Raw genomic sequence first — 18,421 nt, 5'->3', positions numbered from 1 at the left:
CGCACGCCCGCCCCTCCTCTTCGTCGCCCGCCCGCCCGCACCTCCACTTCGTCGCCCGCCCGCCCCTCCTCTTCGTCGCCCGCCCGCCCGCCCCTCCTCTTCGTCGCCCGCCCGCCCGCCCGCCCCTCCTCTTCGTCGCCCGCCCGCCCGCCCGCCCGCCCCTCCTCTTCGTCGCCCGCCCGCCCGCCCGCCCCTCCTCTTCGTCGCCCGCCCGCCCGCCCGCCCGCCCCTCCTCTTCGTCGCCCGCCCGCCCGCCTGCCCCTCCTCTTCGTCGCCCGCCCGCCCGCCCGCCCCTCCTCTTCGTCGCCCGCCCGCCCGCCCCTCCTCTTCGTCGCCCGCCCGCCCGCCCGCCCCTCCTCTTCGTCGCCCGCCCGCCCGCCCGCCCCTCCTCTTCGTCGCCCGCCCGCCCGCCCGCCCCTCCTCTTCGTCGCCCGCCCGCCCGCCCGCCCCTCCTCTTCGTCGCCCGCCCCTCCTCTTCGTCGCCCGCCCGCCCCTCCTCTTCGTCGCCCGCCCGCCCCTCCTCTTCGTCGCCCGCCCGCACGCCCCTCCTCTTCGTCGCCCGCCCGCCCGCCCCTCCTCTTCGTCGCCCGCCCGCCCGCCCCTCCTCTTCGTCGCCCGCCCGCCCGCCCCTCCTCTTCGTCGCCCGCCCGCCCGCCCCTCCTCTTCGTCGCCCGCCCGCCCGCCCCTCCTCTTCGTCGCCCGCCCGCCCGCCCCTCCTCTTCGTCGCCCGCCCGCCCGCCCCTCCTCTTCGTCGCCCGCCCGCCCGCCCCTCCTCTTCGTCGCCCGCCCGCCCGCCCCTCCTCTTCGTCGCCCGCCCGCCCGCCCCTCCTCTTCGTCGCCCGCCCGCCCGCCCCTCCTCTTCGTCGCCCGCCCGCCCGCCCCTCCTCTTCGTCGCCCGCCCGCCCGCCCCTCCTCTTCGTCGCCCGCCCGCCCGCCCGCCCCTCCTCTTCGTCGCCCGCCCGCCCGCCCCTCCTCTTCGTCGCCCGCCCGCCCCTCCTCCTTGTCGCACGCCCGCCCGCCCGCCCCTCCTCTTCGTCGCACACCCGCCCGCCCGCCCGCCCCTCCTCTTCGTCGCACACCCGCCCGCCCGCCCCTCCTCTTCGTCGCACGCCCGCCCGCCCGCCCGCCCGCCCGCCCCTCCTCTTCGTCGCCCGCCCGCCCGCCCCTCCCCTTCGTCGCACGCCCGCCCGCCCGCCCGCCCGCCCCTCCCCTTCGTCGCACGCCCGCCCGCCCGCCCCTCCCCTTCGTCGCACGCCCGCCCGCCCGCCCCTCCCCTTCGTCGCACGCCCGCCCGCCCGCCCCTCCCCTTCGTCGCACGCCCGCCCGCCCGCCCCTCCCCTTCGTCGCACGCCCGCCCGCCCGCCCCTCCCCTTCGTCGCACGCCCGCCCGCCCGCCCCTCCCCTTCGTCGCACGCCCGCCCGCCCGCCCCTCCCCTTCGTCGCACGCCCGCCCGCCCGCCCCTCCCCTTCGTCGCCCGCCCGCCCGCCCGCCCCTCCCCTTCGTCGCTCGCCCGCCCGCCCGCCCGCCCGCCCCTCCCCTTCGTCGCACGCCCGCCCGCCCGCCCCTTCTCTTCGTCGCCCGCCCCTCCTCTTCGTTTCCCGCCCGCCCGCCCCTCCTCTTCGTTTCCCGCCCGCCCGCCCCTCCTCTTCGTTTCCCGCCCGCCCGCCCCTCCTCTTCGTTTCCCGCCCGCCCGCCCCTCCTCTTCGTTTCCCGCCCGCCCGCCCCTCCCCTTCGTCGCACGCCCGCCCGCCCGCCCCTCCCCTTCGTCGCCCGCCCGCCCCTCCCCTTCGTCGCCCGCCCGCCCCTCCCCTTCGTCGCCCGCCCGCCCCTCCCCTTCGTCGCCCGCCCGCCCCTCCCCTTCGTCGCCCGCCCGCCCCTCCCCTTCGTCGCCCGCCCGCCCCTCCCCTTCGTCGCACGCCCGCCCGCCCGCCCGCCCCTCCCCTTCGTCGCCCGCCCCTCCCCTTCGTCGCCCGCCCCTCCCCTTCGTCGCACGCCCGCCCGCCCCTCCCCTTCGTCGCACGCCCGCCCGCCCCTCCCCTTCGTCGCACGCCCGCCCGCCCCTCCCCTTCGTCGCACGCCCGCCCGCCCCTCCCCTTCGTTGCTCGCCCGCCCGCCCGCCCGCCCCTCCCCTTTGTCGCACGCCCGTCCGCCCGCCCGCCCCTCCCCTTTGTCGCACGCCCGTCCGCCCGCCCGCCCCTCCCCTTCGTCGCACGCCCGCCCGCCCCTTCTCTTCGTCGCCCGCCCCTCCTCTTCGTTTCCCGCCCGCCCGCCCCTCCTCTTCGTTTCCCGCCCGCCCGCCCCTCCTCTTCGTTTCCGGCCCGCCCGCCCCTCCCCTTCGTCGCACGCCCGCCCGCCCGCCCCTCCCCTTCGTCGCACGCCCGCCCGCCCGCCCCTCCCCTTCGTCGCACGCCCGCCCGCCCGCCCGCCCCTCCCCTTCGTCGCACGCCCGCCCGCCCGCCCGCCCCTCCCCTTCGTCGCACGCCCGCCCGCCCGCCCCTCCCCTTCGTCGCACGCCCGCCCCTCCCCTTCGTCGCACGCCCGCCCCTCCCCTTCGTCGCCCGCCCGCCCCTCCCCTTCGTCGCCCGCCCGCCCCTCCCCTTCGTCGCACGCCCGCCCGCCCGCCCCTCCCCTTCGTCGCCCGCCCCTCCGCCCGCCCCTCCCCTTCGTCGCCCGCCCCTACCCTTCGTCGCCCGCCCGCCCGCCCCTCCCCTTCGTCGCCCGCCCGCCCGCCCCTCCCCTTCGTCGCCCGCCCGCCCGCCCCTCCCCTTCGTCGCCCGCCCGCCCGCCCGCCCCTCCCCTTCGTCGCACGCCCGCCCGCCCGCCCCTCCCCTTCGTCGCACGCCCGCCCGCCCGCCCCTCCCCTTCGTCGCACGCCCGCCCGCCCGCCCGCCCCTCCCCTTCGTCGCTCGCCCGCCCGCCCGCCCCTCCCCTTCGTCGCTCGCCCGCCCGCCCGCCCCTCCCCTTCGTCGCTCGCCCCTCCCCTTCGTCGCTCGCCCCTCCCCTTCGTCGCTCGCCCGCCCGCCCGCCCCTCCCCTTCGTCGCCCGCCCCTCCCCTTCGTCGCCCGCCCGCCCCTCCCCTTCGTCGCACGCCCGCCTGCCCCTTCTCTTCGTCGCCCGCCCCTCCTCTTCGTTTCCCGCCCGCCCGCCCCTCCTCTTCGTTTCCCGCCCGCCCGCCCCTCCTCTTCGTTTCCCGCCCGCCCGCCCCTCCTCTTCGTTTCCCGCCCGCCCCTCCTCTTCGTTTCCCGCCCGCCCCTCCTCTTCGTTTCCCGCCCGCCCCTCCTCTTCGTTTCCCGCCCGCCCCTCCTCTTCGTTTCCCGCCCGCCCGCCCGCCCCTCCTCTTCGTTTCCCGCCCGCCCGCCCGCCCCTCCTCTTCGTTTCCCGCCCGCCCGCCCCTCCTCTTCGTTTCCCGCCCGCCCGCCCGCCCCTCCTCTTCGTCGTCCGCCCGCCCGCCCCTCCTCTTCGTCGTCCGCCCGCCCGCCCCTCCTCTTCGTCGTCCGCCTGCCCGCCCCTCCTCTTCGTCGTCCGCCCGCCCGCCCGCCCCTCCTCTTCGTCGTCCGCCCGCCCGCCCGCCCCTCCTCTTCGTCGTCCGCCCGCCCGCCCGCCCGCCCCTCCTCTTCGTCGTCCGCCCGCCCCTCCTCTTCGTCGTCCGCCCGCCCCTCCTCTTCGTCGTCCGCCCGCCCCTCCTCTTCGTCGTCCGCCCGCCCCTCCTCTTCGTCGTCCGCCCGCCCCTCCTCTTCGTCGTCCGCCCGCCCCTCCTCTTCGTCGTCCGCCCGCCCCTCCTCTTCGTCGTCCGCCCGCCCCTCCTCTTCGTCGTCCGCCCGCCCCTCCTCTTCGTCGTCCGCCCGCCCCTCCTCTTCGTCGTCCGCCCGCCCCTCCTCTTCGTCGTCCGCCCGCCCCTCCTCTTCGTCGTCCGCCCGCCCCTCCTCTTCGTCGTCCGCCCGCCCCTCCTCTTCGTCGTCCGCCCGCCCCTCCTCTTCGTCGTCCGCCCGCCCCTCCTCTTCGTCGTCCGCCCGCCCCTCCTCTTCGTCGTCCGCCCGCCCCTCCTCTTCGTCGTCCGCCCGCCCCTCCTCTTCGTCGTCCGCCCGCCCCTCCTCTTCGTCGTCCGCCCGCCCCTCCTCTTCGTCGTCCGCCCGCCCCTCCTCTTCGTCGTCCGCCCGCCCCTCCTCTTCGTCGTCCGCCCGCCCCTCCTCTTCGTCGTCCGCCCGCCCCTCCTCTTCGTCGTCCGCCCGCCCGCCCCTCCTCTTCGTCGTCCGCCCGCCCGCCCGCCCCTCCTCTTCGTCGTCCGCCCGCCCGCCCGCCCCTCCTCTTCGTCGTCCGCCCGCCCGCCCGCCCCTCCTCTTCGTCGTCCGCCCGCCCGCCCCTCCTCTTCGTCGCCCGCCCGCCCGCCCGCCCCTCCTCTTCGTCGCCTGCCCGCCCGCCCGCCCCTCCTCTTCGTCGCCTGCCCGCCCGCCCCTCCTCTTCGTCGCCTGCCCGCCCCTCCTCTTCGTCGCCCGCCCGCCCCTCCTCTTCGTCGCCCGCCCGCCCCTCCTCTTCGTCGCCCGCCCGCCCCTCCTCTTCGTCGCCCGCCCGCCCCTCCTCTTCGTCGCCCGCCCGCCCCTCCTCTTCGTCGCCCGCCCGCCCCTCCTCTTCGTCGCCCGCCCGCCCCTCCTCTTCGTCGCCCGCCCGCCCCTCCTCTTCGTCGCCCGCCCGCCCCTCCTCTTCGTCGCCCGCCCGCCCCTCCTCTTCGTCGCCCGCCCGCCCCTCCTCTTCGTCGTCCGCCCGCCCCTCCTCTTCGTCGTCCGCCCGCCCGCCCCTCCTCTTCGTCGTCCGCCCGCCCGCCCGCCCCTCCTCTTCGTCGTCCGCCCGCCCGCCCCTCCTCTTCGTCGTCCGCCCGCCCGCCCCTCCTCTTCGTCGCCCGCCCGCCCGCCCGCCCCTCCTCTTCGTCGCCCGCCCGCCCCTCCTCTTCGTCGCCCGCCCGCCCCTCCTCTTCGTCGCCCGCCCGCCCCTCCTCTTCGTCGCCCGCCCGCCCCTCCTCTTCGTCGCCCGCCCGCCCCTCCTCTTCGTCGCCCGCCCGCCCCTCCTCTTCGTCGCCCGCCCGCCCCTCCTCTTCGTCGCCCGCCCGCCCCTCCTCTTCGTCGCCCGCCCGCCCCTCCTCTTCGTCGCCCGCCCGCCCCTCCTCTTCGTCGCCCGCCCGCCCCTCCTCTTCGTCGCCCGCCCGCCCCTCCTCTTCGTCGCCCGCCCGCCCCTCCTCTTCGTCGCCCGCCCGCCCCTCCTCTTCGTCGCCCGCCCGCCCCTCCTCTTCGTCGCCCGCCCGCCCCTCCTCTTCGTCGCCCGCCCGCCCCTCCTCTTCGTCGCCCGCCCGCCCCTCCTCTTCGTCGCCCGCCCGCCCCTCCTCTTCGTCGCCCGCCCGCCCCTCCTCTTCGTCGCCCGCCCGCCCGGCCCTCTTCGTCGCCCGCCCGCCCGGCCCTCTTCGTCGCCCGCCCGCCCGTCCCTCTTCGTCGCCCGCCCGCCCGTCCCTCTTCGTCGCCCGCCCGCCCGGCCCTCTTCGTCGCCCGCCCGCCCGTCCCTCTTCGTCGCCCGCCCGCCCGGCCCTCTTCGTCGCCCGCCCGCCCGGCCCTCTTCCCACGTCCGACCACTCTCCCTCTTCCCACGCCCGACCACCCCCTCTTCCAACACCTGACTGCCCCTCCCTCTTCCCGTGTCCGACCACCCCTCCCTCTTCCCACGCCCGACCACTCCTCCACCTTCTTCCCACACCCGACCTCTCCCTCTTCCCACACCCGACCGCCCCCTCTTCCCTTCCCCAACCACCCTTCCCTCTTCCCACGCCCGACCACCCTTCCCTCTTCCCACGCCCGACCACCCCTTCTCCTCCTTCCCACACCCGACCCCTCCTTCCCACACCCGTCCCCTCCTCTTCCCACGCCCGACCGACCCCTCTTCCCTTACCCAACCACCCCTCCCTCTTCCCACGCCGACCACCCCTCCTCCTCCTTCCCACACCCGACCCCTCCCTCTTCCTACGCCCGACCACCCCTCCTCCTCTTCCCACACCCACCCCAACTCTTCATCCCATGCCCGCCTGCCCACCTCTCCACTTCCCATATCCGCCCGTCAACCCACCCCTTTTCTTCTTCCCATGCTCACCTACCCAATGCTCCCTTCCTTCCCACGCCCACCCACCCACCCCTCCTTTTCTTCCCACGTCTCTTCTCTCCCGTATTCCCTTTGCCTTCTCCCCGCTCTCTCCTCGTCTTCTCCCCCATCCTCCCCTCATCCTCCGTTAGAACATAGAGCACAGTACAGCCCCTTCAGCCCTTGTGGTTGCACCGACCTGTGAAACCAATCTGAAGCCCATCTAACTTACACTATTCTATTTTCATCCATTTGTCTATCCAGTGACCATTTTAATACCCCTATAGTTGGCGAGCCTAATAGTGTACAGGCAGTGCATTCCATGCCCCTACTACTCTCTCAGTAAGAAACTACCTCTGATATCTGTCGTATATCTATCACCCTCAATTTAAAGCTATGTCCCTTTGTGCTGCCCATCACTATCCGAGGAAAAATGCTCTCACTGTCCACCCTATTCCCTCTGATTATCTTGTATGTCTCAATTAAGTCACCTCACAACCTTCTTCTCTCTAACAAAAACAGCCTTAAGTCCCTCAACCTTTCCTCCATACTAGTATCTAAGTAAATCTTCTCTGAACCCTTTCCAAAGCTTCTGCATCCTTCCTATAATGCGGTATGCAATATTCCAGGTGCGGCTACACCAGAGTTTTGTATAGCTGCAGCATGACCTCCTGGCTCTGAAACTCGATCCCTCTTCTAATAAAAGCTATCACATGGTTTGCCTTCTTAACAACTCTATCAACCTGGGTGGTAACTTTCAGGGATCTATTTACATGACCTTGAAATCTCTCTGTTCATCTACACGACCAAGAATTTTTTTTCCCCGTATTCATTATTCCTCCTCTTCATTGTTTCTGTTGCTTCCCCCATCCTCTTTCCCCGTCCTCCCCTCGTCCTCTTTCCCCCGTCCTCCCCTCGTCCTCTTTCCCCCGTCCTCTTCTCACCCCCCCCGCCTCCCCGTCCTCTTGCCCCCCCCCCCCCCCCCTGCCTCTCCGTCCTCCTCTCCGTCCTCTTCCCCCGCTACCAGAAGAATTTAAAGGCTTTGGGGAGGGTACAGACAAAATTGACCAGGATATTGCCTGAGTTGGATGGTATTGGCTGTGAGGGGAGGTTTGACAAACTTGCTTTGTTTTTACTTGAATGTCAGAGGATGAGGGGCAACTTCATCCTAGAAGTTTACAAGATTATGCGAGGCAAGGATAGAATGGAAAGGCAGTCTTTTTCCCAAGGTACAAATGTGAATTTCTAGGGGACATAGGTTAAGATAAAAGGGGGTAAGTTTAAAGGAGATTTGAGAGATGAGTTGCATTCCCAGCACTTACTCTGCGCAAGAGCATAACCAGAGGAGATGGTAGAAGCAGATACAATAGCAATGTTAAAAGGGCATCTTGTCAGACAAATTAATGGGGAGAGAATAGAGGGATGTGAGCCCCATAGAGGCAAAAGGTTTATACGTTTAGAAAGGTGTCATGTGTCACCACAGACTTGGAGGCCGAAGGTATTTCTGTGCTGTACTGTTCCTAGTAGTTGCCTGAGGTTAGTTGAAACTTTATTGCTGGAACAGCACAGCAGGTCAGGCAGCATCCAGGGAACAGGAGATTCGACGTTTCGGGCACAGGCCCTTCTTCAGGAGGTTACCATTGTCATCGAATTCCTACAGTGTGGAAAGGCCCATCAAGTCTGCACTAACTCTCCAAAAAGCATCCCACCTGGATTGGGGCCCTACCCTAACTTTGTAACCTTGTATTTAGTATGGCTAATCCACCTAACCTACACATCCCTGAACACCATAGGGCAATTTAGCATGACCAATCCACATAAGCTACATACCTTTGGTCTGTGGGAGGTAAGCAGAGCACCCAGTGAATGCCTATACAGACACCAACAGTCATCCAATATATGGAAAGGTAGCAGTGCTAAACACTGAGCCACCACGCTACCTTGCATGTTCCTATCCATGCATACTGTTGCTAATTGTGAACAAGACCACTGGAGATTTGTTGCTGAATGAGATGGACAAAAGTATAAATTGGTGTCAGGTTAAAATTTTGAAAAGCTTAGTTTTCTGTGAAAGTTTACTTTCTAAATTTGTGATGACATCGATTGAAATGTTCTATGCTTGAAAAATCTTGTTTTGTTTCCATAGTGCTTATTTACTCACTCTTTGAGGAAGTTTTCAATGAAAGATTGGTCAATTGAACAGAAATGGATGTCCATTCTATTGCCTTTGTTACTGCTTTATAATGGTATGCACAAACAATAGTTATACTTCTTGGCATGGGACTAAAGTTGTTTCTCTAACTTCACATCTTTTCAACTTCGGTTAACTAAGCTATATTCACTGATTTTGCCAAATTTCTTATGAATCAACGGTGCTATGATTTATAGTTTCCTTTCCTTGATTTGCCTTTTATTAAAGTTCAGATCAATTCTTATGATGTTCTGAGGCTTTTACAAAGTTATTCTGAGCTCACACAATATTTTTTCATTTAACTGATTTTGACCTTTCTGTTTTTGGCAATTTGTTTTCTTTAATTCTTTGAAGGTAAGCCGTACTTTCCATTTTTTTGTCTTGAGCACTGTTAGCAAAGTCCTTGTTCAACTCAACCTGATCAAGACATGCAACAGTGACAGGTTGTTTCAGAATTAGAAGGTATTAATTTACTTCTCCCTTCTGTCAAAGTTCACTGGGAAATCATTCTTTCTTTTGGTTAGACTGGCATTTATCAAATTATTTAATCAATGATTTACCTCAAAAATGCGTAAAAGCCATTATGCCATTTTGATCATGATTAAAGCACTCATGCCTGCACATACAATAGAAAAGCAATACATTGAGTGTGAGATCAGAAGCTTGTGCCTGTAGAGTTCAAGAAATCAAGAATTTCTACCTATAGTTTGCAGTCAGACTCATCAGGAGATGAGGAATTATCGGCAATGCTTAATTTCTTGGAAAAAATAGGATCTTTAATAAATTGCCCGTAGTGTTAGGTGAAGGGGTAAATGTAGGGTTGTTCTTCGGAGGGTCGGTGTGGACTTGTTGGGCTGAAGGGCCTGTTTCCACACTGTAAGCAATCTAAAAACCTTCAAACAAGTGCAATCTAATGTCATTCTGAAGTTGCAACGTGTTTCTTTTGTTTGAATTGTGTTGTATGTGTGTAGCTCTAGGTAAATTTATTTTGTTTGAAGTGAGAGTGAGACTTCTGAATAATGCTCATTGAATTGTTTGGTATGTTTGAAGTCTGAAGAATCACCAAATCTAAAATTTATAAACGAGGCAACTAATTTACATGAGAAGCATGTAAAAGTATATATGCATTGATTCTATCTGATCAATTTTAACTATTTTCATTTCTTTCTTAGATCCATTCTTCCCTCTTTCATTTCTTGTAAACAGCTGGTTTCCAGGAATGCTTGATGACTTATTCCAGGCAATCTTTCTGTGTGCATTGCTACTGTTTTGGCTCTGTGTTTACCATGGATTTCGTGTGCAGGTAAAAATATTGCATTAAATATTATTGTTTGTTAACAATAATATCGCCTTTCCCAGTGTGGTTTCCTTCCCCTCTCTGCTATCCTGCCATCTCCCTGTGACTCCAGTTGTCCCAATACATCTATTCTTCACTACCCTTCTCTGCTGTGTTTAGAATAATTGAGATGGGCCTCAATTATTCTAAACAACAACTTATTTATATAACAACATTTTAATGGACAAGTTCAATCTAGCCAATTACTAATCCATCAGATCCAACAATGCTATCAATTCATGTTTGATTGGCAGTAACCTGCTCACTGACCCTCAACTGGATTCTGCTAGGGCTATTCAGCTTCTGATCTTATTATAGCTTTGGTTCAAAAGTGGACAAAAGAGCTGTGTTTTAGAGATTAGGTAAGCATAACTGTTCTTGATGTTGTGATTGCATTTGAGCAAATGAGGTACCATGGTCAAAAACAGAAGTTGCTGGAAAAACTCAGCAGGTCTGGTAGCATCTATGGACAGAAAGCAGAATTAATATTTCAGATCCAGTGACCCTTCTTCAGAACTGGTACCAGGAAACCCTAATAAAACTAAAGTTGATGGGAATCGGTAGATGGGGACCCTCTCTGCTGATTGGAGTTATACCTAGCACCAAGGAGGATGGTTGCAGTTGCTGGACATCGGTCATCTCAATTGCAGGACATCACTGCATGATAGTTTCCAAGGCCCATTCATCTTCCATTTCTTCAGTAATGATGTTTTAGACACTTGTCAAGTCTTGAGGTAATGAAAACATGAATGAGGATTTCAACAGCAAAAGAGCAAAATCAGACAATGCTACAAAGGTGGAAATAGACAATCTTGCTAATGGTATGAGTATGAGGCTGTATGGAATATGATGCCAACATCATTTCAGGCTGTTGCCAGAGAGAGGGTTGATGTTCGTAGTTAAGGAACGTAATTTAGAGTGGGGACTAAAAACTGAATTCACTCATCCTAATATTTAATTGAAAGAAACTTTTGGTTGTCCAGTATTGGATATCTCGTAATCGTTGTGATAATATACCAACAGTGGAGGAGTCAAAAAGGATGGAGGTGGTGATATAGGGCTTGGTGATGTCAGCATTGACATGGCAACACTGTTTTTGAATTATGTCAATGGTGGAAGTGGAGATGACTGGGTGAACTGCTAGAATGAGAGAGAGTCGTGGTTTTATCAGAAACCATGACATCAAAGTTGGTGACAATGTTCTGGATGAGTAAATCAATAACTAGAAAATTTTGTGATGACTGGAGGACCAAAAGCTAGATTAACTTGTTTGGTTTTTGAAAGGAACCTAAGGGGCAACTTACAGGGTGGTGTGTGTATGGAATAAGCTGCCAGAGGAAGTGGTGGAGGCTGGTACAATTACAATATTTAAAAGGCATTTGGATGGGTACACAAATAGGAAGGGTTTCAGGGGTCTTGTGAAGGGGAGGTCGATGCCTTCTGATAACTAACACCAAGGCTCACCTCACCTTGCCTCATAATCTTTTTAAAAATAACATGTGTGATAAGGCATGTAACCTATCTCTCGCCCCCAATCTGTTATAAAGGTATGGTTAATGAAGTGAAATCCTTTCACCCACTCTATAATCAAAAAGTATCAATTTATTAATCTAACTCCAACAATGATCAAACTAACAGAACGACTGACAATCAAACAATTCCCCTCTAGCTACTAACTATTCCCTTATAAACACAATTCTAATAGTCTGCAGTTCCAATAAAATACAAGGTTCACTTATAAACACAATAGAGTTGTCTCTTGAAATTGCAGCTAAGGTTACACATCTTCCAAAACTTTGTCTCTTCTCTGTTTTCCTCTGTCCAAAACGCCTTCTCAGTCACTTTCCTCTGTCTGAAATGCCTTTATTTAGATTAATTAGAATGTGCTTTGTCTAATACATAGATAACTATGAGCGCTAATTTCTTTCGAAAGCTGAGGGCTCTTGACCCTTAGCAGATGGCAGTTTGCTCTCCCTGATTTTTAAATGCCCTTTTTTTTTATAGCCTTGATGACCTATCAATGTTGTTTACAAGTGGATTGGTCTGAGGTTGTCAACACCATTAGATTTAAATTGAATTGTTCCTTAGTCTGCAGGTGCATTTTTAAATCAATTGGCTTAATTTAAAACTTTCATTAGTAAAAATGTTGCTTGGGCCTGCTAATTAAAGGGCTTTTTTATACAAATATTTCAATTTGAGCACATGCATCTGTTGCCCACAGACATTTATTTTTTAAATCTCTTAGCATAAAAAAAATCTTCTTTTAAAGGGACAACATACACTTCTCCCATTTTACAATTTTACACACCAACTTCACAAAGCCTGTCCCCTTAAGAAAAAATGAACTATCATAATGAAAACAATGGCTTTATTTTTTCCTTTTAAAGCACCATTATCATGGGATGTATAGGACAGTAATCTAAAATTACATATTTCATACTAATTCTGCATACATATATAACATTTGACCATTCCAGTTCTATCTTATCTACACATTTTCTTTTAAACCCACAATAATACATCTGCAATAACAATTTTTATGACCCGCAACATGTACAATCTGTAAATTAAAAGCCTCTAATGTAAGACTCAAATGAAATAGTCTCATATTTTTGCCTTAAATCTTTCCAAAAAGCTGAGAGGTTTGTGGTCCACGGAAACTACATCTCTGATATATTTTTCATAACCTAAATATTAAAATGTTGTAAGGCCAGTGCCAAACTCAATAACGCTTTTTCAATGGTGGAGTATTTTCTCTGGTGGATATTGAGTTTCTTTGAGAAATAACCAATTGGCCTTTCAATTCCACCATCATCGTCCTGCATTAACATAACTATTAATTAACCCCTACATCACTGGCATCAATTGCGACTTTAAAGGATTTTAAGAAATTTAGTGTTGCTAAAACTGGTGCGGTGTTTAACACAGCTTTTAAATTCTCAAATGCTTCCTGGCATTGTTCTCTCCACTGAAAGTCCATGTTCTTTTTTAGTAAATCTATCAGTGGTACCAACCTCCAGTAGAATCTGCTCAGTCCCAAAAATTGAAGCACCTGTTTGTTCGAGGATGGTCTTGGAAATTTATCGATGGCCTTCATCTTTGTGTTCCTCGGGGTCATCCTCCCATGAACGATGTTGTGTCCCAAGGACGTCACTTCTGCCTTTACGAATTCAGTTTTTGCTAAATTTATAACCAGTTTTGCCTCCTACAGTTTTTCAAAGGCTTCTGCCAGATACACCATGTGATCTTTCTTCGAATGTCTGTTCCCAGTCCCTAAGTTATCTGTGTAAATGGCACAATTGGTTAATCCTGCCACAATTCTCTACAAAAGTGTTTGAAATGTGGCTGGTATGTTCTTCATTCCAAAGGGCATTACTTTAAATTGATATAGCCCATTTGGGGTTACAAACGCAGAAAATTCTTTCACTGTCTTCAAGGAAACTTGCCAGTAACCACGCAGTAAGTCCAATTTGGTGATGGAAGTGGCTTGTTCAACATTTTCTATACAGTCTTCCAGCGTGCAGTTGGGTATGAGGCCGATGGAGTTACGGCATTGACCTTCCGAAAATCCACGGAGAACCATTGAGTACCGTCAGGCTTTGGAACCAACACAGTTGGCAAGCTGCACTTGCTTTGACCCAGTTCGATGATGTCTTCTTGGAACATCGCTTCCACTTTCTTTTGTACCTGTGCTGTTTTGGGACGATTAAGCATGTAGGGGTGTTGTCTTTTCAGAACAGCATTCCCTACATCAATGTATTATATTAGTCCTCCCCATTCTATTACTACACATGTCCTCATCACTGCAACAAGCCTTTCAAATCAGTTCTCTGATTCTGAAACAAACAGCTTACTATCCTCTCCATACCTATTAGTCAGTTTACTCTGAGGCATATCAAAATCCAAATCTTCTGGATTTGATTCCTCACTCTGAGGTGCAGTAACTAGTAGCTGTTTCTCCTGTTCCCTATCCAAAGGCAGTTTTATTACTGCCTATGGCTTTCCTACCATTTGACCTTTATGACAGGTATGATAAAATTCAATCATAACCTTGTGTAATTCAGGCCAATAGAAATGCTTTTGTATCTTCGTCTGAGCTTTCCTCACTCCTAGTTGACCTCCTACAGGTAATTCATGTACTCCCATAATACTTCCTGTTTGTATGCTACACAATCTGGCGCACTTCCACCTATTTTTCCTCTGTACTAACCTGCCGAGGTCTCCATTTTTGATTTCGGATTCTATCCTTGAGATAATAATACTGGGGAATACGCTCTGATTCCTTTGCTGTGTCGGCTTTATGATACAAGTCTTTTATTGTCTCATCTTTTTGCTGTAACTCCATTAATTTTTCGAACTAAACCCTTCTGTCTGATCCTCTACCTGCTTTGGTTTTCCCTTTACCATTTCCTCAAACAGGGTGTCAGCTAACTGGACCTCAAATCCTTTGTCTTTCTCTTTGATTTTTTTCCTTCTTGCTTTAACTTATAACTGTGGAATTTTGTTACCACACAGTTTGGAAACGTTCCAGGATATTTTTCTCTTAACTTATTAGTTCCCTGGCTTTCTTTCAGTTTCTCCACCACAAGCGGCATCACTCCCAACTTTGATCCTGCTGGGTTGTTTCCAAGAACAAACTATTCCTGGAATAGACACTCTTTCAATCGCTCCCACTGTCACTTCCCCAGTCTTGATTGGACTTTGTAACCTTATCTTATACGAAGAAATGCTAAACCTCTCTCCATTTATCCTGTAGATTGTCCCAGGTGTGCAAATACTTTCATCTCTGTATTAGAGACTGAATAGCTCCCTTATCTCTCAATATTTTGACATCTTAACCTTCTCTCCCATTCTTCCTGAGTAAACCTTACCCCCACATGTGAATTCTTTGTAAAGATTTGGCACTCTCTTATTATCCAGGCTGTGCTCTCTCCTGCAGCTCCTTGACTTCTCTTAGGATTTCCTACTAGTTACCAGTAATGTCATTGGTTTAGCCTCTTTTAGCAAATCCTTTTTCCCAGTGCCTTTCTTAAACTATCAGCACTGTGACCTCATGTGTCCCACTCTATTGCAGTGAAAACATTTGATGTCTTTCACCTATTTTCCACCCTCTGGGGATTCGTTTCTCACCTGTGAAAAGCTGTTCCTAATGTGATCTAATTTTTATTTCTCATTGAAGAATCTCCCTCTTTCCCAATTTCTATCCCTCATGCAATGAAATTGCTGTTGGAAGCTAGATGTTGATTTATGCATTAATGCATATACATCTGCCATCTCTGCGGCTCTTCTCGCTGTTAGAACTTTCTGTTCCTCCACATGAGTTCTTATCACTTATGGAAGTGAATTTTTAAACTCTTCCAGAACAATATCTCTAAGAGCCTCATGAGTTCTTTATCTTTAGTACTCTCTTCCATCTATTGAAGTTGCTCTGTTTAATTCTTTCCAACTCAATTTAAGTCTGACCTGGTTCCTTACTTACACTTCTGAACTATTGTCTATATGCTTCTAGTACCAATTGTAGGCATTCAAAATAGTCTTTTTTACTAATTCTTCTGACACCTCCTTTAACAGCATTGCAAATGCCTCACTATCCCTAGGAAGAAGTGGGTACTGCAGATGCTGGAGATTAGAGTCAAGATTAGAGTGGTGCTGGAAAAGCACAGCAGGTCAGGCAGCATCCGAAGAGCAGGAAAATCGATGTTTCAGGCAAAAGCCCTTCATTAAGAATCCTGATGAAGGGCTTTTGCCCAATAGGTTGATTTTCCTGCTCCTCAGATGCTGTTGACCTGCTGTGCTTTTCCAGCACCACTCTAATCTTGCCTCACTAGCCCTGCCTACCAACTTGGTCTGAATTAACATTACCCATGCAGTCTCTGGCCAATTCATTTGTTTAGCCAATTTCTTCAGGACTAGATCTAGGGGTAGGGGGTGATTCAGATAAAGGGGGTTGCAGGGTGTGGTGGGGAGAGCAAAAGAATGGTGAGGTAGTGATAGGTGAACACAGGTAGTGGGTATGACCTAGTTGGTTGATGGGAGGGATGAATCTGGTCAGTGGCTGGAAAGAAGGGTCAGTAGGTTGAATGGAAGGGAGGAGAAAGGACTGGAAAGGTAGCCGGGGGATGGTTAGGAAGGTTATTTGAAATTCGAGAACTTAATGTTAAGTACTCAGGGCTGTAGGCTGCCCAGGCAGAAGGTGATGGACCTACGCCTTGTCTTACACCATCGACTAACTAGATTGTACTCACTACCTGCTCCTCTCCCCACCCCATCCCATCCCACCTCTTTATCTGTAGCTCCCTCTACCCCCGCATCCCGTCCTGTAGAAGGGTTATACTTGAAACATTGACTTGTGCAACCCCGAATGCTGCCTGGCTTGCTGTGTGTTCTTCCAACCTCCTGTTTGAGTACTTTGGATTCCAGCAGCTGCAGTTTTTGTTTCTTATCCTCCTCACTTAGCCTACTTTCTACCTTCCCCTCCATCCTGTTACATTGCCTTTCCTGTCTAATTGCCAACTTCTGAAGTTCAAATTCTTTCTCCCCTTCTTCTCTCTTTCTTTTTTAACTTTTTCCTCTGCTTCCTTCTTTTCCTATCTCAATCGTCTGACTCTAATTATCTCATTTGCAATTTAATTCCCTCTACTCCACTGTACTTGACTGTTTCTCTGATATACCTAACTGCTTGGTGAATTCTGTTACAATTTTAGCTTTCCTATTATCTCTAGTTAAACCCAATTTTAGACTGTCTGCCAGTTCCAGAATTTTCTCCTTCTTCTGTTATTCTAAACTTTCTTGGCAAATTTAGGACCTCTTTATAACATAGAACATTCCAGCGCAGTACAGGCCCTTGGGCCCTTGATGTTGCATCGACCTGTGGAACCAATCTGAAGCCCATCTATCCTACACTATTCCATTTTCATCCATATGTTTATTCAATGATAATTTAAATACCCTAAAAGTTGGAGAGTCTACTAGTGTTACAGGTGGGGCATGCCACACCCCTACCATGTCACGTGAGTAAAGAAACTGCTCTAACATCTGTCCTATATCTAACCTTATCTAATCCTCCGATTATCTTATATGTCTCAATTAAGGCACCTCTCAACCTTCTCTCTAATGAAAACAGCCTCAAGTCCCTCAGCCTTTCCTCATTAGACCTTTGCTCCATACCAGGCAACTTCCTAGTAAATCTCCTCTGAACCCTTTCCAAACCTTCCACATCTTTCCTATAATGTGGTGACCAGAACTGCACACAATACTTCAAGCGTGGCAGCACCAGAATTTTGTACAGATATAACATGACCTTGCAGCTCTCAAACTTAATCCCTCTACCAAGTAAAGCTAACACACCGTATGCCTTCTTAACAAACCCCATCAACCTGGGTGGCAACTTTCAGGGATATGTGTACCTGGATAACGAGATCTCTCTGCTCATCTATACTACCAAGAATCTTACCATGACATCTGGATGCAAATGGAATAGCATAGGTTAGCTGGGCTTCAGATTGGTTCTGAAAATGTGTTGCTGGAAAAGCGCAGCAGGTCAGGCAGCATCCAGGGAACAGGAGAATCGACGTTTTGGGCATAAGCCCTTCTTCGGGCTTATGCCCGAAACGTCGATTCTCCTGTTCCCTGGATGCTGCCTGACCTGCTGTGCTTTTCCAGCAACACATTTTTGAGCTCTGATCTCCAGCATCTGCAGACCTCACTTTCTCCTTCAGATTGGTTCCACCGGTCAGTGTAACACCGAGGGCCGAAGGGCCTATACTGCACTATAATGTTCTATGTTCTAAACTCTATTTACCACCTCTCAGCCCAGCTCTGCAATTTATCTGTGTCCCTTTGTAACCTGCAAAATCCTTCGGCACTATCCACAACTCCGCTGACCTTAGTGTCATCTGCAAATTGACTATCCCTAATCAACTTACTCCTCTCTAGATGATTACAAATCCTATCTCTTATAACCTTTACTAACACTTTACCCACATCCAAAGTAAGGCTCGCTTGTCTACTCCCCTTCTTGAACAAGGGGGCAACACTTGCTGTCCTCCATTCTTCTGGCACTATTCCTGTAGGCAATGACATAAAGATCAAAGTCAAAGGCTCTGCAATCTCCTTCCTGGCTTCCCAGAGAATCCAAGAGTAACTCCCATCTAGCCCAGAGGACTTATGTATTTTCGCACTTTCCAAAATTGCTAACACCTCTTCCTTGTGAACCTCAATCCTGTTTAGTCTAGTAGTCTGTATCTCAGTATTTTCCGCGACAACATTGTATTTTTCAAGTGTGAATACTCACGAAAAATATTCATTTAGCCTTCTTTCTCCTATCTCCACCGGACTCCACGCACAACTTCCCACTACTGTACTTGATTGACCCTAATCTTACTCTTGTCATTCTTTTATTCCTGACATACCTATAGAAAGCTTTAGGGTTTTCCTTGATCCTATCTGCCAAGGACTTCTCATTGATCTTCTTAGCTTTCTCTTTCGGTCTTTCCTGGCTAATTTGTAACTCTCAATTGCCTAACTGAGCCTTCATGTCTCATCCTAACATAAGCTTTCTTCTTCGTCTTGACAAGAAATTCAACTTCTTTAGTAAACCATGGCTCCTTCGCTCGACCTCTTCTTTCCTGTCTGACAGGTACATACTTATCAAGGACATGCAGTAGCTGTTCCTTGAATAAGCTCCACATTTCAATTGTGCCCATCACCTGCAATTTCCTTCCCCCTCGTGTGCCTCCTAAATCTTGCCCAATTGCATCATAATTGTCTTTCCACCAGC

The 18,421-nt window shown here is 53.6% G+C and overlaps 1 protein-coding gene across 4 annotated transcripts in view; it reads left to right on the top strand.

Annotated features, from left to right (window-relative positions):
• tmem181 (transmembrane protein 181) overlaps nucleotides 1-18,421 on the top strand; it is a 252,962-nt gene that overhangs the window by 179,035 nt on the left and 55,506 nt on the right. For all 4 annotated transcript variants that reach the window (XM_043696179.2, XM_043696182.2, XM_043696180.2 and 1 more), the window contains 2 exons: nucleotides 8,262-8,361; nucleotides 9,479-9,609. In XM_043696179.2, the coding sequence (XP_043552114.1) occupies nucleotides 8,262-8,361; nucleotides 9,479-9,609 (231 nt within the window). The remainder of the gene's footprint in view (nucleotides 1-8,261; nucleotides 8,362-9,478; nucleotides 9,610-18,421) is intronic.

This window comes from Chiloscyllium plagiosum, unplaced genomic scaffold (genome assembly GCF_037043375.1).
Source record: "Chiloscyllium plagiosum isolate Xiang-an unplaced genomic scaffold, Cpla_swu_hap1 HiC_scaffold_10, whole genome shotgun sequence".
Lineage (NCBI taxonomy): Eukaryota > Metazoa > Chordata > Chondrichthyes > Orectolobiformes > Hemiscylliidae > Chiloscyllium > Chiloscyllium plagiosum.
Note: the sequence above shows the minus strand (reverse complement) of the source record. Positions and strands in the feature narration are given on the sequence as shown.